This window comes from Danio rerio, chromosome 19, assembly GCF_052040795.2.
Source record: "Danio rerio strain M-AB ecotype USA chromosome 19, GRCz13ab, whole genome shotgun sequence".
Classification (NCBI taxonomy): Eukaryota; Metazoa; Chordata; class Actinopteri; order Cypriniformes; family Danionidae; genus Danio; species Danio rerio.
In genome coordinates, this window is record NC_141039.2 from 29,687,397 (window position 1) to 29,712,151 (window position 24,755).

Below are 24,755 nucleotides of genomic sequence, written 5' to 3' on the forward strand. Positions count from 1 at the left end.
ACTAGTACGATGTCAAATCATCCTTCTGCAATCTTATACCAAAAAGAGAAATAAGTGCACCATTAATAGCTAAAAATGTGGGAGAGCTTTTATTATGTGATTGTATTGTAATATGGTGCAATTAAGCATATTTAAAAGTAATTCAAAAATACTTAAATGACAATTTATGGTTACAACTGAATATTTATTTATTTCTTTTCACAAGATAGCGTTATTAAAAAGGATACCTGAAATGTGCAGTGAAAGAGGTAGAGCAAAAGTTTCTCTTGACCATGTGACTAAAAGCACAAATGCTGAAACAACCTGACCAATCAACATGTGAGCAATTTATAAACCCCTCAAAAGTACACATATTAACCAGTCCCTTATCTAATCCGCATCTGTCTTTGGAATCGGTATGGATATTATTGGTAAAAGAAATGTTTTTCCCACACAAAAGTGCAGATGAAAATGATTCCTACATCTTTAAGTTTCTTCAATAGAATGCAACATTGCAAATCATGTTAACATAACGATCAGAACTGTACTCATTTAGCTTTAATGTCAAATACAGTAGTTTTTAGGTGTTAGAACGATACACATGCTCATTAACCAACCCATAAAACTACACATTCTTGTGAAATCTGATTTATGTGGGCCTTAAAGCGGCAGGACGTTGAATGAGGCAGCAGAGAAGAGCAGTCGAGTTAATAAATCAATTCAGATCAGACAAACGCTAGTTGTTTAGCTTTTGCAAATTGTAAGGCCAGTTTGTGGTTTAAGCTGACAGGAGTGGCAGTGTTGCATCAGCTCATGATTTAGGTCTGACATTGTATTAAATGAGTTCTGTAGATCAATCAAGTGGTCTTTTTAAACTATGCTACAGATAAACAGGGTGTTAAAGGCAGCAGGACTCCCAAGAACCAGACAAACACCTCATTTCTTTTAAAACGTTTATTGAACACAACCTCCCAACAGAGCATAAGGATAACAGTACAAGACACCTGCACAAAAGGCTGAATACAGATTAGCAAACTGGTATTTTACCATTTTATGGTAAAATCCAGATCCACAAGATTAGCTCCAATAAACTGCAGGGGAAAAAATAAAAATAAAATTATACATACATATACATAAATTAGACAGAGTGATGGACAAACTTTGTCCATTGATTAATTTGTACAATAACTTAACTTACACTGAGGCACGCAGGAGTATGCAGTGTACAGGTACTTGTATGTGCCATAACACGGATCTGAGAAGACACCATTGGAGGCTGAAATGGCACAGACGTTCTTCCCTTCACATCTAGAGAAATTAAAAAAAATTAAGTGAACCCATTGGATTAACGGGACTAAATTGAGTGTAAAAACTATACTGACGCATTGGCAACCAGTGTCTGCGAATTTGAGGCATAGCAGTTGGTTTTGGCAGTTTGAGAAGCAGGTCGTCCAGCAGCACATGTGCTGCTGTCAGTCCGCCCGTAGTTAGCAGCATGGATGTGTACGAGAGATCCATCCTCTGAAAGGTAGGTTTCACAAGTTTAATAATTTACCATTGGCCAAACTCTGCAATAGTTTAGATTAAAAAGCATAAAAAGGAACTACATACCACATTTGAAGTTAACAATGGCATTTTCACAGACTACACTTGAACCTGTACATTTAAAAAAAAACATTTTTTTTTTTTAAGTTCAAAACATTGAAGCACACGAGCATCACCATTTAAAGGAGACCTGGCTTTCACCTGAAATTTGAGCAAATAACTCAAGACAACACTTCAATTTAAAGCAATCATCTAATGAGAAAATATTTGCAATACTTCAGTGCCCATTGATGATTCTAAAACAATGAAGTGCAGATCAAAGATGAAGGTCTTGCAGAGAAGCACCACTGACTTGATTCAGCTGAAGTTAAATGCATGAACAGATCTTTGAGTAGCAAACAAGGGGATACTCACGGATTTCAGGTGGGAGGCAGTAGTAGGTGACGGAAAGATAAGAGCGCATGTCAGGGCAGGGATCAGTGAAGATATCAGTTGTAGCAAAAAGCTCACAACTTCGCAGCCCATTGCAGCTATATGTGATAGCAGGAAAAAGGTGGTCAAAAGGGGATGTTAAAACACTGCATTGAGAAACCATTTAGAACTCAAAATGAACAAATTAAGTGGTTTGCACAAATCAATACCTTTGTGAAACAGGAGCCAGTGCGTTGAAAATGCAGTTTGTGTTTTGGGGAAGGACTGGACGCCTTCCAGAGCAGTCACGTCTATTAGTACGTCCATAGTTTGCATCGGTTATCTGAAGCACACCATATGCTACATGGAGAAAAAGAACCACATTTAACAGTTGCATGTTATGCTACATATGTACTCATTAAAACAAAAGTTGTGGAAAACTGCTCACCACATTTCAAGACCGCACGGTCACCATTACAGATCACTATGGTTTCTGTAAGGATGAGAAAGATTACTCAGATGGAAGTTGGAGGGAGAGAGAGATCATGGACTATCTAAAGTCTCAAGTGTGCAATCGTTTGACTTAACTCAATTAGCTGAGAGCTGTAAAGTCTTATAACACAGAACCATGTTAGGCACCAAATCAATTGACAGTAACAATACACTTACTAGTTCGTGGTGACACATCAGTATCTAGAGGAGCTAGATTTAATGTAACACCTGCAGATAGGCTACAGCCCAAAAGCACTGAAAGAGCAGAAAACACCCACATTGGAAAAAAGAAAAAAAAAAAACAGAACTAATCAATTCTGATGCTGTTTAAACGAGTTTAACCAACAAAGACCAATCACTGATCTGTAGGTCTATGTAATTGTAGGTGGCTTAAACTAGCAAAAACTCAACATTACAAGCTGCTTCTGAGTCAAACAAATAAAAACTTACAGCTGAGAAAGACCCTGAGAGAAACCATAGTAATTGTGTTGCCGTCAATGGTACAGAGAGCGGTTACTGATTCATATTTATAGGCGGGTGGTTAATGAGCCACAGCTGTGCACCACACCGTCAGTCAAACATCGGGTCATTTTTTTAGTTTTAGAATCAGGCTAAGGTTAAACCAACAAATTAAAGCAACAGCCACTTTCTGCCCGAAAAAATTATATATATAATTGTATTGCCACGGTTACCCATTATAGCTTTTTTATTGAGGTAAACATTTAGACGCAATAAAACTAATTTTTAATATGAAAATAAACACAAATTTAAAAAAGCACACAAATGTAAAATATAAGTAAAAAATTTTAAATATGCTCATTTTAAAATAACTAAAATAGGAAAACAATTCAGATGCTTTTATTTGTCGTGTCGATTTATAATAGTTTGTTTATCACTTCAACACTGCAGCAAAGGGCATATCATCACCATTCTCCCATAAGCTCTTTGACGGGAGTGAGTTTTCTAGAAGTTCCTTAGCAACCGCAGACGCCGAGCTGTCACCGTGTGCAGCTATTTACTTCAGCTCTACGGCTATAAAATTGCGACCGCTGTAATGGAGGTTTTATCCGAAGCCAAATCGAAACCACTTTCAACTCTGTCTGTATTCAGCTTTATTCCACCCAGAAGGACTGAACCAAAGGAAATGCGATATTTCAACTGTAGCATAAAGGTAGGTGGCATATTGCTCACGGCAGCTTTTATAAAGTGCAAAACAAGGAATGTCATCGCATTAACGTTAGACAATATTTTGATTTTGCTAACAAATAATTCTAAAATATAAATAGGCCTACAATACATTTGTCTTATAGTCTGACACATAGTTTAACTAATGGTTAAACTATGTTGTGTAGCCCTGGTTGGCTTGGTTTAACTGCTTTTTGCAGTAGGCTAAAAGTAAAATCGCGGTTCTTTTATTATAATTAACTAATGCAACAGTGTTATGAACAGTTAAATAGGGAACATTGAATTAGCATATACAGTATGATTATGATATGAGCTGATAATGTACGTTCAGGTATTTTCAAAATACACATTTTAAATCTAAATTTGTCTGTTTTCCCTCATATTTTAGGCCCCAGAGAGGTCTCTGTATGATTGCTTGCACCAGAGCATTGAGGGCTTTGACAACAAACTCCACCGGGATGACAGAAAGCATGCTAAAGCCAGAGGCCTGGACATCTTCAGTGAGGTGGGTGTTTTTTTTTTTTTTTTTTTGTTATTAAAACTTCCAGTCATCTATCCAGGTCAGTAATCAACTACCAACCTGACAAAAAACATCACTGGCCACTTTATTAGGTAATAATAATAATAAATTTTATTTAAAGGTGCCTTTCTGGCAACTCAAGGACACCGTACAACAAACAAGAGCAATAAAACAACAGTGATTAAATTATATATATATATATATATATATATATATATATATATATATATATATATATATATATATATATATATGAGCAGTATCACACGAGTAGCAATGCGATATGGCTGTATATTGGCACTGGTGGGAGGCCTGCGTTAGCACGAGGTTGCAGGCCGAGTGCCTTAGTGCCTCCGTCAGTGCCGATATACAGCCATATCGCACTGCTTCTCGTGTGATATTGTGTTTATGCAACAGTTTGATGGCATAATTGTGTAAATAAAAACAAAATCAAACACGGAGGGTTTCAAAAACCCTTTTGTATGTGGAAATACTTTCTTCCACATTGGATTCAAATCATAAGCTGACAGTTAAACAGTTGAGCGTGCATCTTTTAAACTTTAGATCTGTAGTGTCTGCTTTTTGCTGGCTGTACGTGGGCGGAGTAATACACAAAGGGTAAAGAGGCTGTAGGAGTTTTGATATTGCAGAATATTGCACGGCTTTCAGGCATATATATATATATATTGTAGCATGAAATTAGCTCATTTTATGAATATTAATAATCAACAACAACGGTTTATTCTTAATTATTAATATTCCGGCTTAAGCTTCAGTCAGTTTGGTCAAACAAACATATGATTGTAAATGATCATGCTCGCGCGACCGAGCGGATTCCCAGATTATGAATATTAATTATCAACAATAACGAATTATTATTAATCATTAATATTCCGGATCAATTTATTGTTAACTTGACCAAACGAACACAAGCAGAGCCGCCGCTCTTCCGAGCGGACACTGTAATTTATTCATTTAGAAAAAGGGAATTTAATTGCTACTTCTTGTGAAGTAGATTAATCATTCAAAAGTTTTAAACAACTTATAATAGCAAGGCAGGGGAATCTGTATTTCAGTGACATTTTCTCGTGAGGCAAACAATACAATTCATTTGATTATAATGGAATTTATTGACTAGTCAGACGTAACGAACAAACAAACGCACAAACATACATTAAACACAAAACAAAGGTAAACCACGTGGAGATATCGGGTCTATAGAACGTGTAACAGCAAAGAGAAATAGTAAAGCTAGAAAATATAGATTTCAGATTAAAGAGTGACAAAACTTTCAGTTCCACACGCACCATTACGGACCACCAAGGTTATAAAAAACACCTTTTTGATAAAAGGGGCACAACTTAATCGCATAACTAAAATCACCTGGTTTTTCATGTCTGGAGGTCTCTTTTATGCGTCTCTCTTCCGTCGTGATGAAAACTACTCTTGATGTCCTTTGATGCGTGGAGTTTGTAATGCAGTTCGGACGAACACGATCGCAAACTTTAAACTGAATTTACTTTGCCGGAAAATAAAGAAAACGTGGCGGGAAAAAGTCCATGCGGCTTAGGAAGCCACGTGTGGCCCGAAGGCCACCGTCAATGATGTTCTTCTTTTGGGACGTTCTCTTTCTGCTCAGATGTTTGGGGGGAAGTGTGCTTATACCTGCAGGTCACGTGACAACCCGTACAGCATTCTGACCAATGAGTTCAGGGGAAAGTTTGCGCGCGAACCTTCCTTTGTCTCTGGGCTGCTCGTATGCAAATTTGAGCGCCCGCCTAAAGCATGCGGACAGGCATTTAATACAGGGCTTTAAAGAATAAAGCAATGCGAGTTATGGTCTCGATCTATGCATCATGTGTTATAAAATGTCCAGGGCATTCTATTGACACCAAACACTCTACAAGTACATCACATAGTTCCTATATCCTTACATCATTGATGCTTTTAAAAAGGCCTGCAAGCGTGACTGTGTATAGTCTATATCAGGTATTGTACACATTACAAAAGTTAAATGAAATTAAACAAGAGATTTGGGTTATAAATGTCTTTGTTTAATTTTGAGGAATGTCTTGTCTGTGAGCAGAATGTTGGCTAGAGGTTTTTTTCCTTTTCTTATCTTATCTGTCACGTTCTTTTGAAGTAGGCAGAGAGTGGTTCTGTGAAGTCTCCCAGACTTGTTAACATGTCACCAGGGATTACCAAGCCAGACTTTTCGTCACCAAGTGATTTTTTGTCCTGGCGATTCACCCAGATTGTTTTCTGGAATGTTAAATGCAATGTTTATCTCCAGAATGCAGGTTACAATATGTTACAGTCCCCCTCTTCCCAGACAACGTGGTTCGGAGAAAACCCGGTTGGTTGGGATCTAACTTTAACTTGTTGGTTGGGCAGGAAGTGAGGGCCCCTCGATGTCCGTTCCTGAGTCAGCTGGACGGAGTTTCATTTCGATCAACGTGGGTGCAGCTCCTTGGCGTTCCTTTCCTTTCCCAGCTTTCCGCTGAAAGGCTTGTGGGAGTATGGCGGTGCACTTGTTCACTGGTGCTTGCATCTTATTGAATGGCGAGGCCCTTGTTAATGTGTGCTTCCCTGTTGTCGGGAGGCACGGAGTGGTAGTTGTTCCGCAGGGAGGAGTATAGTTGTGAGGTTGCAGTGGTCTTCTGGTGAGACTGAGGTACAGGATCGTGGCTGTATCCTGTGTAGGAAAGGAAGAGAGAGAGAGAGAGAGAGAGAGAGAGAGAACAGGGGAGAGAGTAGGTGGTGTCTGTGATGACTGTGCTTGGCTGGGCATTCCACTGTGACACCGGTTGCAGGGTCTCTACGCCCTTTCCTGGCTTGTGGCCCAGTGTTTGTTACTCTGGTTGTGATACGTAGGTTTGAGTGTTGGCTGCTATGCAGCTGAGCGTATACAACCAGGAGTCTTTGCCCTTCCTGTGTGATGTTGGTAGTGCAGGGTGGGTGCCTCTGTCCAAGTTGTTTACATCATCAGAAGATATGCCATGGTCTGGGCTGTGTCGTCGGTGCTGAGAGACACTCTACCCATTTGGTGTACTGGCATATGAGTTCAAGGGGAAGAGAAAGCGAAGGAGAGGAAAACACAAAAAAAAAATTGTTGCTCCTTGTGAGCCCATGGAAGTGTCCCGCCCGATCCATCTGGGTGTCTGATCATGAGAGGATGGTTTCTCTGTTGCTGTGGTGCTCGGTGAATCAGCGCCCTGGGCATGTTTTGCTGTGTGCAGGGTCAGTACATTAGCATTACCCCCCTCTGGCTCTGAGGCAGCACGAACTGTGGTGTCGTGGGGTCTTCAGGGACAACTCAAAAAGGATTCACACACACCTGTTTTTTAAGATGTAGGAGGTGTTGAGTGACATCTGTGTTGAAGCTGAGGTCAGACAGAAGGATCGGGTGGTAGGTGGGGTGAGTGGTGGAAACAAAACAAAACAACAAGAGACAAAGTAAAGGTAAAAATAAACCTGGTCTGACGTGAGGTGTCAGACGCCTATGTGGTCGCAATGTCGTTTGTCGACATTTGTCGGGCTGGTGAGATTGAATGTGGCAGCTTAGGCTAGGCAGGGTTGTTGGCTGCCGGTTACAGCTGCCAGATCTCGGGGTTTTGGTTGGGTGGTGACCATGGTCCACCGTGTGATGCACCTTCTTGGTAAGGGCATCGGTCCAGTCATTCAGGTCCTTGTCAGTGCCTGAAAGTTTGAATTGTTCTTATCTTCTTCTGTAGACGACCATGATGTGGTTGTCAGTGTTGTGGTCGCCTACTTGGGAAGAAGAAAAAGTGTTGACGTTTCACGGGCTTGTGGTGGGCAGTTCTGAAGCCATTTGTTTCCCCCCTGGGAGGTGGAACGTGAAACAGAGTCTAGCAAGTTGGAGTCTGCAGCTAAGTGCACTCTGATGTCATGGGCTGCTGTGCTTTGAAGGGTTACAATGGTGGCTGCCATTTCTGCATACTGCGGTGGTTGTGGGAGCATCCATCATCACAGGTTGTGGGCATACCTTGGCACGCATTCTCATCCCAGTACTTGGAAGTACTTAAATGACAGGTTGGCAGAGGTGGCTGGGGTTCCTCCTCTACAGCGTTGTAAATTGTCTGTCAGTTGTACAGTCTTGGTAAACAGCTATGCTGTTACCCAGCGTGGATTTGTGGCTTAAGGTGTAACAAGTGTCAATACAGTGGCCCTAGGGGGCCATCGGCCGCATGGCCGTACTGGCGTTAGTCTTTATGCCATCCCGGATGTGCTGACTGTTCAGTAACGTGACAGGTTGGTGGCAGGTGTCTATGATGGTTTTAGTGCTCCAAAGAAGTTGGAGAATAGCTGTTGAAATGGCACCCACCGTGCAGAGCGATGTTGTTACACAGTCTTAGTATTTGCCTTCTGGCGCAAGGAGTGTCTTACTTGCATATGCCCAGACGTTGTCTCACTTCAATCGTGGACAGCTGTTGACCTTCCGTCAAACAGAAGGACAGCCCTTTTTGACAGGGTGGTCACGGGTCGCGAAGTCTTTGAACAGTTCTTAATGACGTGTCTGGAGTAGTTGCACCCCCTTAGGGAGCCGCTCAGTTCAGAGACCTTGCTAGGCGGTAGTCTTTGCGCTAGCCACAGTCAACTGTTGTAGGCCATGGTCTATCTCCTTTGAGTGGCCAGACACGGTGGTACTTTCATTAAAGATGTCATCAACGTAGATGAGGTTGCCTCTAACATGAGCATCGGGATATGCTTTGTTCAGGAGGGTGTTGCTTTCGGCTGGTGAGTTGGCCTAGCCGACGGGGCACCTCATGATCGTTTAGTGTCTGTTGTTCAAGGTGAAAGCTAGCTTATGCTGGTCATTTGGATGCACAGGTATTGTCCCGAAGGCGGGGACCACATCAAGCGTTGAGAAGATGGTTGGTCCTTGAATTCTGCGCACTTCCTGTTCCAGTGGTGTTATTGGCCCTCGTGATGATGGCATTTGCTGATCTAGCTTTCTATGATTGGGCACCCTTTGACCCTGGGCTTGAGGACGGGCCAGATGGGTGCCGAGCAGGTTTTGTTGCATAGCCCGATGTCCTTTTCCCAGCATGGAGTTGGTTATTTCCATCTGAAGGTCAGTGGGACTTGCAGTCTAGAGAGTCTTTAGCGAGGACATTGTTGTAGTCATACAGGATGTGCTGACGTTTGTCGGTTGACATCATCCTGCGTGGCCTCCGCATGTCCGTCCTGTTGAGGAAAGTGCCCTGTCTTCATCCATGTTAGTGATGGGGTGACAGGTGGCTGGGCACACAGCAAGGAGTTAGTCCTCCGTGAGCTCACTTCTGCCTACCGGTTCTTTGTTTACTGGTAAGACAGACGTGAGTGTGGCGAGCTGGAATGGAACAGTATAGTCTGTGTTTTCTAAGCTCCCCTCTGGTGTCGTTGCATGTAGGGTGAGGCCACTAATTGGCCCAAGAGTTCCAACTCGTAGCTGACTAATCGTCCCAGTAGGTAGTCTTTGGGGATTTTTATGTCAGTTGCCCTGCAGCTATTACACAAGACACATACTGTTCATGAGGACATTTCAATTTAGGGTATGGCTTCCAGGTTGAGGCCCAGTTTTATGCCTCTTCTGTTGTTGGTTGGAAGAAAACCCAATGTATGGTTTAGAGTTCGGCCTTTCGTATGGAGAGCCATATAGAGCACCTGTTTGTATAGGCTGGCACCACAGAGTCTTGTTTGCTGATGACAGAGCAGGCCTCTGGCCTGAGTGGGGCTTCTTGAGGGTGACAGCCATCGTGGTTGGCTGTGAGAAGTGTGGGTGCCTATCACCGGTCGTTAAAGGTGTCTATATATATGCCTGAAGATGTATCAGGCTATTAGCTCTGATGTGACCATCGTGCGGCGGGGCCGTGAGAGTTAGGACAGGATGGGTCAACCATCCGCCGTTCCGATTCAAGTTCAATGTGCAAATGCTGTTGGCAGTTGTCATGTGTGAGAGTTCAGCATTTGGACAGTAGTGTGTATGCTTGTTAGTTGAACACAGGTCTGGGGGTGTGTTCAGCGGAGTGTCGCACAGTGCGAGGCTGATGGCTGCTGGGTTGTCTACTCACAGTGCAAGTACAGTGTCATTCACAGTCCGGTTATTCAACATTAAGCCCTTTGAGGCCTGGGGCAGCAAGCGTTGGGGTTGCTAGCTGGGTTGAAGGCTGCAGAGTAGCGACCTTGACCCCGTCTATGTTGTTGAGTTTGGGTTCTCGCGGGTTCCAGCAGTTTCCCGCGACCTCTGTGACCTGACTGTCTGTTGGGGTTGACCTGACGGCTGTGAGCGAGTTCTCGCACTAGGGCCCAGATTTTAAAGGGGTTCAAAGTTCGAAAGAGGTTCAAACATATCCAGCAGATCTTTACCATTCAGCAGCGGGTATGTGCCCATTGGCGACGGGTACACGGGGTGCACTGCAGTCATGGGGACAGTAGTTACTTGAATGGGAGCGATGTATGGGAGTTGAACCTCAGTTTTGCTGTAGGATTTGCACCATCAGCCTGCCTGGTTGGCATTTAAGTGTTCGTTTTAGTCTCTGAGTTCTTGCTTTGAGTTACTCAAACAGGAGAGGTGACAGCCATTGTGAGGTCTGCTTCCATGCTGACGCGCGTTTTTCATCTTTCTTTCATCTCCACGGTTACAGCCAAGTAGCGCGTTGTTGCCACGCCATTTTGGTCAGGTTCCCCAAGAGTTGAAGTGCAGGGGCCTGAGCAGTTGTTTGTACGCAGGTGTGGCTGGTTGGTGGGCTGTGGCTCAGGAGGTAAACAGACAACCAGACCAGTGTTTTCTGGTGCCTGAGGTTGCAAGCATGGTGGCACTGGCTGCTTCTTGGGGGGGGGAAGCGTGATGCTGCAGTTAGGTACACAGTCTTTAGCTTGTGTTGGACTCGCAGTACTCTGCGGGGATGGAGCAGAAAGCAGGTGTTCAGGGGGGGTAAATGGTCTTGGACCCCCCTCTAGTCATAAGGAGTCTGGCTTGACTTCCTGTAGGGCCCCTTCAAGCTTTTTAGCAGTTCTGCTGCTCATGACGCCACTGTGCCATTGTTTGGTGTCAGGTTTTCACCTTTGGCTTTCTCTGGCGTGTAACTAGCTGGATGCTGGTTGCTTGAGCTCCTAGCTACTGCAGGTTGTTCATTCCTTGGTTGCTGTTAGGCTCCTTTTGGGCTGCTTTTGGTGAGTGGTTTGTCCCAGAGTGTCTCTGAGCATCCTGTCTGGTGTTGGGACACGCGCCTTCCTGGCGGTAATGTCCTCTGCTGGCGGAGAAAGGCTTTAACTCACTGTTGGAAGTCTTGCGGCTGGGAAACAGTAGTGTGCCTTTTAAAGTCAGCTCCGGATGAGACTCTGAGACAGGGTAGCTCGTAGGTGTTTGATAGTCTTTCAAAGCAGTCATTGTTTTGAACAGATTTTATGAGCTAAACTATGCCGCTGTTGGGTGGTCAGGGCGTGGGGGCAGGGCATTGCCCGTGTGCGGACTCACCACAGAAAGCAGGCTTTTGAGAGAGAGAGGATCTGGAAGGTGAACTCCTCCTCCGTCCGTGGCTCATTTCCTGTCTCGAAGTAGGGTTGGTGTAGTCGACTGCAGTATGCTTGTGAGGTCTCATGGCTGTTTTGAGACCCATGGCGACAATCAGTCCTTACTCTGACACGGGGTCAGGTAAAACACTCTAGTAAGAGCTCTTGCATCGGCTCGTAATCTGCTTTGATGGCACGGCGCTGTTGATTCAGGAAACTTCTTGCCTCACGGCTCGAAGTAATTCTTAGCAGATACAGTTTGTCACAGAGAGTGGCACTTGGCCTCTGTGTAAAAGTCTAAAAGTCAATGTCTTAAAATTAGGAGTGCGTGTCGTCGCCTTCAGCAAGGTTTGGGGTGAAAGTTGGCATTTCCCTGGCCAGCTGGTTCAAAGTCTTTGGCTGACAGATGGTGTCTGTCGTGGGGGACCCCTTTGGAGGGAGTCCTGGCCCTGTGTTGCTGATGGGCGTTGCTGGCTGGCGGGGCAGTACGAGTTGGATTCACCCCCCTCTGCTGGTCTATCCAGTCTTGGCTTGTGGGGCTGACTGTGGCACTTCCCCTTTCAGGTAGTCACATGGGTTGTAGGAATGTGACCGTTCTGGGTGAACTCCGTCAAGTTCATGCATAAAGTCTTTTGGTTGGGTTCCGTGTTGGAATTTTGCTCGGGCCCTCAGCCGTTGACTTTAGAGGCTTTGACCCGAGCTTCACTGTCTTTAGTTCTGCTCTTTACAATAGTGTTTCAGCTTGTAGCTTTACACTCAGTTCATCTTTGGCTTTCTCCTCTCGTCGCTCCTTGTGTGCGTTGTCCGCTTGTAGCTCCATCGGGGCGCGTGTAGTCCGTCCATTTGCTCCAGAAGTTCGGCGTCCTTTTCCCTCGTCGTCTTGCAGGCGTCCTGGGCTCGATGCTCCAGCTGGTTGAGACCCTTTCCTATGGGTCTGGCCGGTGCAAGGGTGAGGTGTGTCAGGGCCCTGGAGAGTTGAGTCTGGGCTTGGCTGTCACGGCTCCGGGCTAGGTCGTTCGCCCTCAGCGGATTAATGCAGACGTCCAGCTGTTCTCTGCTTGGCCGCTGCAGCTCCATGGCGTCGTTGGGCAGGAGGTTGTGGGTTAAGCATTTAACCAGGCCTCCAGTTGGTCCCAGTGAGCAGCGGGCTGGGCGCACTTGGCATGCTGGTCTGTTGGGTGAGACAGAGATCACAAGGGAGAGAGAGAGAGAGACCCACATGGCCAAATCGAGTGGATGTTAGCATTGTGCTATATTATTAGGCTGACAGGGTTGTCAGCTAGGGGGTATGTGCCGGCTAGACGTTGGTCCTTCTAAGGATCCTCTGGTGGCCGGACAATTCGGATGTCGAATTTGGATGGCTAGATAACAGTTGATATCTACGTACTGGCCTCAAAGCTTTTAGTCATGCGCCAGGCTGTGCAAATTATCAATCAATTATTTAAATCACCCTGGTGGTTCTCAATAGCGTGGTCTCTGAGCAGGTCAAAGTAAATAAAAATAATTAAGTAAATAAAAATAACAGTAACCCCAAAAAAAACAAAAATGAATAATACTAACGATAAGTTAGACAAAAAGGCACCTCGCTCGGATGAACGAGTGTACAGGGAAAGAAAAATGGAAGAAAATACTAATATGGATATCAGTAAATATGAATAAAAATAAAACTGAAAGACAGACAAGGATGAGAAACGAGGGAGAGAGAGAGAGAGAGAGAGAGGATAGCAAAACCTATGGGCATGTCTAAAATGTTCGTTTTATAGTCCTGTAGTGGGCTAGGTTTAGACTAGGTTTTACATGCTATTTACACTTGGTGGTGAGTGAAAGGCATTCAGATGAAGGTCGCAAGAGCGTGCTATCTGACTAGACTTTCCCCAACTCCTACTGCAGTCGCTATCAGATCACTTGCCTATAATGTAACTCGGTTGTGAACTCACACAGCGTAGGCTTTTAGCACAATACGTAGCACTCAAGAAAGTCACTGACCGCCTGGCATGATTCAAAATTGGGTTTTGCCTGATGATTCCGGTGCCGCTCTAGGCCTGTAGAATGAGGTGGCCAATCTCACTCAGGCGGGCACGTGTGTAGAATCATGACAGGGTAATTAACCAAGATTGATCGTATGCCAGTTGACACGGACGGTGCTTCTTGGAGTACGATTGCTGATGCCACAGTGATCCACACAAGCCGGAGTGACAAAACGCCAAGGTATCTAACGCATCCTTCAGCAGGGGTCAGTTATGTCAGACAGATGAACCCAATCTTTTGATCTGCAACCTGAATAACCTGTACGCTTAACCACACAAGCAGAGGACTCGGGTCCGGATACGGGCAGTACTATGGATCTACTATTCTGGGCGAGCCAGTTGGAGTAGGAATCTTAGTATGCTGTAGTATCTGATGGATAGAGAAGGTTATCACCCTGTGATGGAGGGAGGCTAAAGGAAAATTAAAACGGCATAGAAGAATTTAAAAGAATAATCATAATAATCCCCTAAAGGTAAAAGCAGTACAGGACGGCTTAGAAAAAGTAGAAAGAGTGCCTTAGTATTCAGGGGCATCTACAAACATTAATGGGTTAGCCCAAAATGTTTTGATCAGATGTGGGATCTATAGATCGATAGCTCGGAATTTAGCTTTAGACTAATACTTGCCCTAATATAGTTATACTTTCCCTATAACCTAGGAGGTGAGGGAATAAATAAGGCATGAGGAAAAGATGGAGTAAAAAAAAAAATCAAAAGGGGAGAAAAATTATGCCTATTATGATAATAATAGAGAGATTAAAGGCTATTCCCCAAATAGCAAAACCAACAAAATTAAAATTAAACATGACCTAAGTGTAGAATAGATTATTGGGAACTTGATTAAAAATCAAGTAATAACAAAATAAACTGGACCACGGTATTAAAATGAAAAAGACAGAAGGCAGAAAATTAATAAAAAAATTGAAAGTAACAAAATAATTCATAATACCAAAAGAAATAAAACAGACCAATAATCTATACTCAGGTAACTAAACTATTGTTTGGATAAAATGATAACAGGGAAAATAAAAGGCTTAATCGAAATTAAAACAAAATAACTCCAAACTGTTTGACCATTTCAGACCACTTGAGACACAATGGTGGGCGGAACTGATGTGAGGAGAGCAGAAGGAGACAGGGGGAGATGTTTCCGAGTTGCACTTCACATTCGGTTAGCCTTGTGCTAAAGTTTGTTAGTTACAAAATGTGAAGGGTTGGTTTGCTTAAGCATTAACGTTAGCTGGCGTTAGCCGCTAGCAAGTTGTTACGAGTTACGATTCGCATCCGGTTAGCCTTGTGCTAACAGTTTGGTAATATTAAGACGCGAAGGGTTAGTTTACTTTAAGGCTAGTCGTTAGAAGCTAGCAAGTGGTTTTGCCCTGTGAAGTAAACCGCGTCACCAACTCTGCCTCCTGAAAGGCGGATCTTATGCTTTGGGGTGGTGACTACGTCATTCACGCATGCGTGCGCGCGCACGAGTTACGTGGACGAGGAGTCAATGAGCGCTCGAAGAGCCGATTTATGAATGGGAGGAGTTCTCATTCATAACTTGGTATGCGGCTGACTTCACGAAGGCAAAGCGCGAACCACTAAGATTCGCACAAGCGGTCATTATATATCATGTTGCCGTAACATTGATAATAATATTCGACCATTACAATTAGACAAACAAACATAAAATGCGAGACGTCTCTCGAGGCGGTGCACGTTTGTACACAGATTTGGTCCGGACGAACATAACTGAAATATGGGAATTCACATCCATATCAGATTTTGGTACCATTTAAAAACACGCTTATGATTCTGAGAATTCCTTTCGTCAGAAAGCGGTTAACAGGCAAGCTTGCAGCTCCCGAAATACATTAATGTAGAACCGTCCAGCAGTTCTGAAATTAATTTCGCACGGCGGCGAAGCAAAGAGGTTAAACGTTAGGCAGCTAATCTAACAGTTTGAAACCACGGGAGAAATAGTCTAGAGGTTTTCTAGCTATAAAGGCCTTTTAAACGGACAGGTTTGGGGTTTCCAAACTGTCTTACAAGCGCTGAGGGAGGTGTATTTTCCTCCGACAGGCACACTAATATATTTAAATGATTTGCAGAACGTGCGTCTCAGCAAAATCGATTTAAAATATATATGAACTGCAGTTTAAATTGTTACACTCTACACGGGCAGCTCTCTGCTGTGTTTAGTGAACAGAATGGCTGGAGCAGACTTTTCGTCCTCCCAGTTTTGAAGAAAGGAAATGCTTCTCGCGGTCCTTTTTTTCTATGGCGTGCTTCATAAATCACATTGAATTGGAAAGTTTGTTCCACAGAAAATGTTTGGAAAACTGCCCGCATTCTCCACCAATATATGTAGCATGAAATTAGCTTATTTTATGAATATTAATAATCAACAACAACGGTTTATTCTTAATTATTAATATTCCGGCTTAAGCTTCAGTCAGTTTGGTCAAACAAACATATGATTGTAAATGATCATGCTCGCGCGACCGAGCGGATTCCCAGATTATGAATATTAATTATCAACAATAACGAATTATTATTAATCATTAATATTCCGGATCAATTTATTGTTAACTTGACCAAACGAACACAAGCAGAGCCGCCGCTCTTCCGAGCGGACACTGTAATTTATTCATTTAGAAAAAGGGAATTTAATTGCTACTTCTTGTGAAGTAGATTAATCATTCAAAAGTTTTAAACAACTTATAATAGCAAGGCAGGGGAATCTGTATTTCAGTGACATTTTCTCGTGAGGCAAACAATACAATTCATTTGATTATAATGGAATTTATTGACTAGTCAGACGTAACGAACAAACAAACGCACAAACATACATTAAACACAAAACAAAGGTAAACCACGTGGAGATATCGGGTCTATAGAACGTGTAACAGCAAAGAGAAATAGTAAAGCTAGAAAATATAGATTTCAGATTAAAGAGTGACAAAACTTTCAGTTCCACACGCACCATTACGGACCACCAAGGTTATAAAAAACACCTTTTTGATAAAAGGGGCACAACTTAATCGCATAACTAAAATCACCTGGTTTTTCATGTCTGGAGGTCTCTTTTATGCGTCTCTCTTCCGTCGTGATGAAAACTACTCTTGATGTCCTTTGATGCGTGGAGTTTGTAATGCAGTTCGGACGAACACGATCGCAAACTTTAAACTGAATTTACTTTGCCGGAAAATAAAGAAAACGTGGCGGGAAAAAGTCCATGCGGCTTAGGAAGCCACGTGTGGCCCGAAGGCCACCGTCAATGATGTTCTTCTTTTGGGACGTTCTCTTTCTGCTCAGATGTTTGGGGGGAAGTGTGCTTATACCTGCAGGTCACGTGACAACCCGTACAGCATTCTGACCAATGAGTTCAGGGGAAAGTTTGCGCGCGAACCTTCCTTTGTCTCTGGGCTGCTCGTATGCAAATTTGAGCGCCCGCCTAAAGCATGCGGACAGGCATTTAATACAGGGCTTTAAAGAATAAAGCAATGCGAGTTATGGTCTCGATCTATGCATCATGTGTTATAAAATGTCCAGGGCATTCTATTGACACCAAACACTCTACAAGTACATCACATAGTTCCTATATCCTTACATCATTGATGCTTTTAAAAAGGCCTGCAAGCGTGACTGTGTATAGTCTATATCAGGTATTGTACACATTACAAAAGTTAAATGAAATTAAACAAGAGATTTGGGTTATAAATGTCTTTGTTTAATTTTGAGGAATGTCTTGTCTGTGAGCAGAATGTTGGCTAGAGGTTTTTTTCCTTTTCTTATCTTATCTGTCACGTTCTTTTGAAGTAGGCAGAGAGTGGTTCTGTGAAGTCTCCCAGACTTGTTAACATGTCACCAGGGATTACCAAGCCAGACTTTTCGTCACCAAGTGATTTTATTGTCCTGGCGATTCACCCAGATTGTTTTCTGGAATGTTAAATGCAATGTTTATCTCCAGAATGCAGGTTACAATATGTTACATATATATATATATATATATATATATATATATATATATATATATATATATATATATATATATATATATATATATATATATATAATTATAATTTATTTAGTGACCCTGCAAGAATTGTAACCTCAATTACTTGCTTTTAGTTGACAGTAGTATCAACTGTTTGCTTTTCTGCTACTGTAGCTCATCTGCTTCAAAGTTTTGGCGAGTTGTGTGTTCAGAGATGCTCTTCTGCAGTCCTTAAAAGTAATGAGTGGTTAAGAAACTGTTGTCTTTCAGCTTGAACCAGTCTGGTCATTCTTCTCTGACCTCTGCCATCAACAAGGTGTTTTCACTCTCTAGGTGTTTTCTCTTTTTTGGACCAATCAATGTAGATCTTAAAAATGTGTAAAAATCTCTTTAGACGAGCATTTTCTGAAATTCTCATACAGATCTGTCTTGCACCAACATCCATTGCCTATTTAAAAGCACTTAACCTTTTTCTCCATTTTGATGCTTGGTTCAATCTTCAGAAGATCTCGACAGTGTCTGCATATCTAATTATATTGAGTTGCTGCCGTGTGATTGGCTGATTAGATGTTATTTGCATTAACAAGCAGTTGAACAGGCTGACCCTATAAAGTGGCCATTGACTATATTCTAAGAACATTTTGTAATGTATTAAAATGTCTCATTTCTTTTAAATGTTACTTTTGAATTTTCTCAGAATTTTCTGACATAAGTGGTTATATATATATATATATATATATATATATATATATATATATATATATATATATATATATATATATATATATATATATATATATATATATATATATATAAACTTGTACAAACACCAACTCATAAAAAATAGTGGGATATTTTTGGATGTTTGACTAAAAATGTACGTTTTTTTCTGTAACTTTGTAAGTAATTTATTCAAAACTTAATATAAAATGTCATTTGGAGCTTTTTTTAATTGCATTAAATAACAACAACAAGACTTTCATCAACAAGAATCAGTCCAAGGCACTCGAATAAAGTGAAAATTAAAAAGCCTTTATTCACATGGCTAAATTTCTAAAAAAAAAAAAGGGTTCTTAGAAATTTAGCCATGTGAATAAAGGCTTTTAAATGGGTTTTTAGAAATTTAGCCATGTGAATAAAGGCTTTTTAATGGGTTTTTAGAAATTTAGCCATGTGAATAAAGGCTTTTTAATTTTTCACTTTATTCGAGTGCCTTGGACTGATTCCTGTTGCTGTTTTAATAAAGCACCGACCATACATTTGAGCTTACCCCAGAGCACTTTCTGTTTGTTTTTTCTGGATTAACAAGACTGTCATGCTTGCAAATTTGTTTATACTATGTTTTAGACTACACAATACCAGTGTTTAACTTCAGATGAGCTCAGAAATCAATATTTCGTTAAATAACCTTGATTTTTCAAACAGCAAATGCAAACATTAGTTATTTTGACCAACTGTGTTTCTATTTTCTGAGAAAACGTGGAAAGAAATCTTTCAGACCTTATAGATCACAACATATTTTAACAACTAAACCTAATAAATCCAAACAAACTGATAATTTCTAAGTGGTCCCTCAGGCTTATATTTAAAGAGCAGCAGGGATTCTGAACATTTGATGACATAATCTTTGTTTTTGCTAACAGAAGGTTTGCAAAATAATAATAATAATAATAATGATAATAATAACAACACTTTGGACAAATTCGCTAGAGAACAACAAAAACAACAACATACTTTTCCATTCTCACTTATTTGCTTCTTGCAGTAGTAACATTTTTCAGCTTTCAGACACAGCCATTATTAAAGACAACTCTGAATGAATATGCTATTAACATTACCTGAAGAATGTTTGCTCAACCTTTTCAGAACTGCGTTGATCAAAAGTAGCAATGTTTGCAAGTTCCTCCATTAACAAGAGAGTTCAGTAGAACTTGCCACCATAGATTTTGGTAAACACAACTCACGTTGTTGTTTTTAATCAGTTCTTACCATAGGAACCCACTGTAGACCTGACAGGTTTCATCGGAACCTCTCGTTTTAGGAATCCTCCAGACCAGCACCCGTTCTGTGCTCATCCGTGTACGGCAGATTTTCACCACTTCATTATGATTCGAGCAGGAGCTTTGCTCGAGTTGCTCACATTCGTTCTGATTTCTACAATAAGAATGGGATCACCTGGAGCGTGGAGGAAGGCTATGGATCTGTGACACCCGTCTAAATGGGTCTCTTACATACAGTCACATCTGTCAGCACACATTATGTCTGGACTGGGCATGTTCTGTATTTCTACCTGAGGAGCTGACTGGCACTATCACTTGATAAATGTTTTTGTTGTTGTAGGGTGAATAAAAAAAAAATACATGATACAAAAAAGTCATGAGCTAATCTAATTTCTAACCAAAAAAGAACAAACAGTGATTCTAAACCTGAAGATTCTTTATGCAAAAAAGAAAACTGCTTGGTTTTTAGTACTTTCTGGATCAAAATCTAGTTTTATAGAGAGCACACACACCTTACAGTACTTCAGATCTTATTAAAGGATAGTGACATGCCATCATCTTCTGTCTTACACTAATTTATGGACAAAATATAGTTTAGTAACAATAGATGCTAGATTCATGTACTCATTTTTATAGGGTAAAATGTACCTTTTTCTGTAGCTATTTAACAACATCTAAAAAAATTGAATAATCCTAAAAAGAATGGGTCAGTGAGTTTATGTCCACACACATTTACACTATATGTTACCCTGGACCACGACACCACTTAGATGGGTTATTTATTTGGAAATTGAGATCTTCTGAAAGTCGAATAAATAAGCTTTCTATTGCTATATGACTTGTTAGGATATGATAATATTGGCTGAAATGAAATTGTTAGAAATTTGTATTAAAAATTGGTGCATTGTTTGAACAAATCGGTGAACAAAACAGATTTATTAAACAGCTTTATTTATTAAAATAATATTTTAGACACAGAACATCTTTAGAATGAAAAGATAAAACATTTAAGTTCTCTTTTTGTAAAATTTATTTCATATTATCCCTAACGTATAAATTTGGGCTACTAATTTTTGAACAATTATTGTGTTTATTTTGTTAGATAAGCTCCAGATTTGGCTTCAGTACTGACTAAACTAATGTATATGCACAAGTATAATATTGTAAAGCTTCCTATATAAAACACTCATTTAAATGAGAGATTTGTGGGGGGTGTACTCATATATGCTGAGCACTGAATGTGACCCTAGACCACAAAATGACTCAGATGGTTATTTGTTTGGAAATCAAGATAATCTGAAAGTCGAATAAATAAGCTTTCTATTGCTATATGACTTGTTAGGATATGATAATATTGGCTGAAATGAAACTAGTCTCAAATTTGTGTTGATATATCAAAATTAAATTGGGATGTATTCATTGATGAAAATGTACAAAATATCTTATTAATAAAAATGTAAACATGTTGATTCATGCACAATATGTTTTGGCTATTCCCACAAATATACCCATGCAAAATCAAAATGTTTTTTTTGGTCAAGTGTTATATTAGAAATAAAAAAAATATTTCAAAAATGTACATTACACTTAAAGCTTAAAGGTGCAGGACATAAGTTTGACACCCAGTGGTGGAACAAGGTAATTCACTTCTAGTTCAAAACGTATGTAAGCACATATTGCCAGATTGATGTCATCTACAGGAGTGTGCCTGACTATCAAGCCCAAAGGCTGATTTAAGTCGTGTTTTAAATAATAGTAACTACACACAATACAAGGAATAATTTCCAAATTAAAATGAGTTTTTGTTCTAACCAACATCTGAATTTATATTTTAGAAACAGCTTCTACTTCTTGCAACTGAACAGCAGGATAAACTGACAATGATCCCCTCAGGTGCACCTCATGTGCTTTATTCAGTGTTAAATGCTAATAACGTTAGTTTGAACACCATTTTACATGACATGTATTCAGGGCCGGAGTGGGACTCATTTTCAGCCCTGGAGTTTCAAGCCAGACCGGCCCACCTCAGTTCACGACTGATTCCAATTCAGTTACTAATGGCACTATCACGTCTTTTTCAAGAAAACTGCTGCTTTAGAAATTCAAATGTTCAACAGCCCTAACAGTATTTTATGTCTTAACAATAAAATCGAAAAAAAAAAAAAAAAAAAAAAAGATTTTTCATGGTAGGTTCGATCACAGGTCTATACCATTGAAATGCAATGTGCTTACCACTGGACCACATTGGCGCTATTACAGTGAGAGTAAAAAATAACTAATGACTTGCGACCCTTAAGACACAGCACTACTTTCTTTTGATGGCTCAATCTTTTTCTCCTATTTTTAGATTTCTGATCAAGTTATGTCAGATTTATTAATGTAGTGAATCATTTGATTTTCATTGAGCAGGTGTTTTATTCATTTTTTTCGAATTCTTATATTCACTAAGGTGCCGCTGTTTGGGGCGATAGTTGCATTACATCATCATCATTAACGTTAGTTAACCTGCAGGCTGCATTTTTCTCACGGGGCTGCGAGAAAATAAATAAAAAGAGCGGCACTACGGTAAAATAATGATTAAAAAGAGTAAAGCTATGGTCAAAAAAATAAATAGAAGAAAAAAGTGTGACTGCTGAGAGTGCAAGCAGCTAGGGACACCGGCCCTCGCGGCCAAAAAACAGACCGGCCCACCGGGAATTCTCCCGGTCCTCCCGATTAGCCAATCCGGGCCTGCATGTATTGCCATACTAGGGAAAGCAGCAGCAGATAGTTCATCTCAGATCTTGAAAGTAAAATAAACTGTTTGAAATTGAACTTTATAACTGTGACTCAGTGCAAACCAACATATGTCAGTGATTCAGCATGTACATTTAATAATGTTAAAGAGGTTTAATATGTATTAATTGGATTATAATCCTTACAATTTCATTGGAGTGCAGTGAGTGCACTATTCTGTGCTTCTGAATGGCCGTGTTTAAATTTCTGTTATGTTTTGACTGCAAATCTCATCACTTATCATAGGGCTGGATGATATTACAAAACACATTATTATAATATGTTTCATATTATTCGGTATCCATAATTATTGAATATTTTTCAACAATACATTTAGGAATATTAGGACTTTTTATTTAACCACTTAATTTTAATTTACCAACATTACTAAGGCTAATAGATTTAATAGTCAACAACAAAAATATTTAAACAAAATAGTTCATCTCTTTATTAAGAGACTCTTAACTCTTAACCTTGATAAACAAAATATTACAAATTGTGTGCAATGGTAAAGGTAGATCAACATCTGTAAGGTGTCAATAATAATGATACATTAAACCTCAAACTCTGTAAACCAAACTAATTATGATAATCAGATCTTAGCTTTGTGTAAAATAACTAACTGGCATTATTTAAATACATACTGCAACATTACTACATAATTGTAAAGTTGAATGACTATATTACGCACTATGCTAAAAAGTCTTTCACATCCTTACATGCTTTTTTATTTACAATCTCTTCACTGCTGCTTTACGGCACTCATTTTCACATGTGTTATTATGACCTGAAGTGGCAGGTGCTAGCTCATGGTTTCCTTCACCATTTTCAATGAGCTTTGCCCTCATGCTTGCCTGGCGTCTCTCGTAACTAGGCGACCATCAAACATTTTCTCAGAGGATGACTAACTGAGAAACCATTGCTGCTGCTCCGATGCAAGTTTATGGAGAAAAGTAAAAAGCACTGCAGTGTTTGGGTGCACAGTACTTGTCTCAGGTAATTAGTCTGCCGTTACTGAAATGTGAATATTCCATACAAAGTGTGAAGCAGATTGGTTAGTTCTACTTACATGAATCGCAGTGCACTTGGGGCATTCAGAAAAGCTCATAAGTTTTTCAACTAGGTGCGGCTAAAACCAGCTTGACCAGCCTGGTTTAAGCTGGACATAGCTGATGTTAGCTGGTCATCTCCCAGCCTGACCAGCTAAGACTAGACTGGAAATGGCTGGAAACCAGCCTGGAAATCGCCAAAACCCCTCTAAAACCAGCCTGGTCGACCAGCTAAAACCAGCCAACTAGCCTAGGCTGGTTTAAGCTGTTTTTTAAGTACGGTTAGAACAGTCAAAAATGTACATACAGCACCTTTAAAAACTAATTATATCCTGAACAGTTTGATTTCAATGCGAATGTTAGCGTTTCTTCTAAATCCCATAACAAATACAGACATACGAGTTGATGTTTGTATATAAATTTTAATGGATAACAAAATGATAGCATCAAAACATGGCCCCCTTTTCTAAGTGTCTTTATTTTACAAAAATCGTCATCAGCTGCTTTAAATTATGGATTGAGCGACACACAATGACACGTCTGGGTTACACAGAGCCTCTGAGCCGACCATTACTTTTAAAGCAATGCAGAGATAATCTACTTTATGTGCTGCGAACAGAACGCTGCAGAGCTCCACTACAACAGGCCAAAGTTATATTGAACTGTACATGTATTTATTCAATATCGTGTACGATGTGTGGGACTTGGGTTCAAGGCATTACATTCCCTTGTGATAAAGACTGCGTCATCTCGGTGTGGACGAAGAAGGTTCGCAGATCCCCCTTTCCCTTCACGTTGATGATCCCTCGACAGGAACACATGTAGCCCAATGTCTGTAAGATCCAATTTGTCTCCTCCGTGACCTGAGAGAGGAAGCATGCAAGACGTGATCCGATGAAAAAAACATTAATAATTCACCAGGCGTGCAACTGAGACTCTAAGTAGGTCAGAACAGCGATCTACCTGGATTTTCCCAAGCACCCCTGTGCTCTCCATCCTGCTGGCTACGTTTACAGTGTTCCCCCAGATATCGTATTGTGGTTTCTGTGCTCCGATTACCCCTGCAATTACTGGACCGTGGTTTATTCCTGTGTGCGAGAGGAAGGACGGAAATGTTTCAAATGTTTTGAATGTGTGGTAAAGGCTACCGTAACAGCCAACAATGACAGGTTGTGAAATGAGCCTTTTTAACTGGAACTATGTTTTGGTTATTAAACAGTCGACACTTCCAAAATAACGATGTCCATATGTTTTACTTTTGATATGGCT

The 24,755-nt window shown here is 40.7% G+C and overlaps 3 protein-coding genes across 7 annotated transcripts in view; 1 reads left to right on the forward strand and 2 right to left on the reverse strand.

The window, feature by feature from the left end:
* Nucleotides 1-915: 915 nt before the first annotated feature.
* On the reverse strand, nucleotides 916-2,929 carry si:dkeyp-46h3.2. The gene is made up of 9 exons (NM_001114887.2): nucleotides 2,878-2,929; nucleotides 2,605-2,682; nucleotides 2,384-2,428; nucleotides 2,166-2,295; nucleotides 1,939-2,054; nucleotides 1,591-1,635; nucleotides 1,362-1,500; nucleotides 1,178-1,287; nucleotides 916-1,070 (listed from the first exon to the last, which is right to left on the reverse strand). The coding sequence occupies exons 1-9, from the start codon at nucleotides 2,903-2,905 to the stop codon at nucleotides 1,057-1,059; spliced, it is 705 nt and encodes a 234-aa protein (NP_001108359.2). The 5' UTR covers nucleotides 2,906-2,929; the 3' UTR covers nucleotides 916-1,056.
* A 27-nt stretch (nucleotides 2,930-2,956) lies between these two features.
* cfap90 (cilia and flagella associated protein 90) lies at nucleotides 2,957-21,839 on the forward strand. 3 transcript variants are annotated; one of them, XM_087295841.1, is made up of 3 exons: nucleotides 2,957-3,598; nucleotides 4,001-4,117; nucleotides 19,704-21,839. In XM_087295841.1, exons 1-3 carry the CDS (start codon nucleotides 3,482-3,484, stop codon nucleotides 19,878-19,880), a joined length of 411 nt encoding a protein of 136 aa, XP_087151967.1. In that variant the 5' UTR covers nucleotides 2,957-3,481; the 3' UTR covers nucleotides 19,881-21,839. The 3 variants fall into 3 exon arrangements, with proteins under 3 accessions (XP_087151967.1, XP_087151969.1, XP_087151968.1); XM_087295843.1 differs by having other exon boundaries at nucleotides 2,979-3,598; nucleotides 19,645-21,839; XM_087295842.1 differs by having other exon boundaries at nucleotides 3,371-3,598; nucleotides 19,529-20,027.
* A 2,053-nt stretch (nucleotides 21,840-23,892) lies between these two features.
* adcy2b (adenylate cyclase 2b (brain)) overlaps nucleotides 23,893-24,755 on the reverse strand; it is a 167,732-nt gene continuing 166,869 nt past the window's right edge. For 2 of the 3 annotated variants that reach the window (XR_015515971.1, XM_087294514.1), the window contains exons 24-25: nucleotides 24,450-24,574; nucleotides 23,893-24,349 (exon numbers count right to left, since the gene is read on the reverse strand). Coding sequence is in view for 2 of the 3 variants with exons in the window: in XM_087294514.1 (XP_087150640.1) it covers nucleotides 24,197-24,349; nucleotides 24,450-24,574 (278 nt within the window). In the remaining variant the exon portion in view is untranslated. The remainder of the gene's footprint in view (nucleotides 24,350-24,449; nucleotides 24,575-24,755) is intronic. The other variant, NM_001099987.1, reaches the window with a different exon arrangement.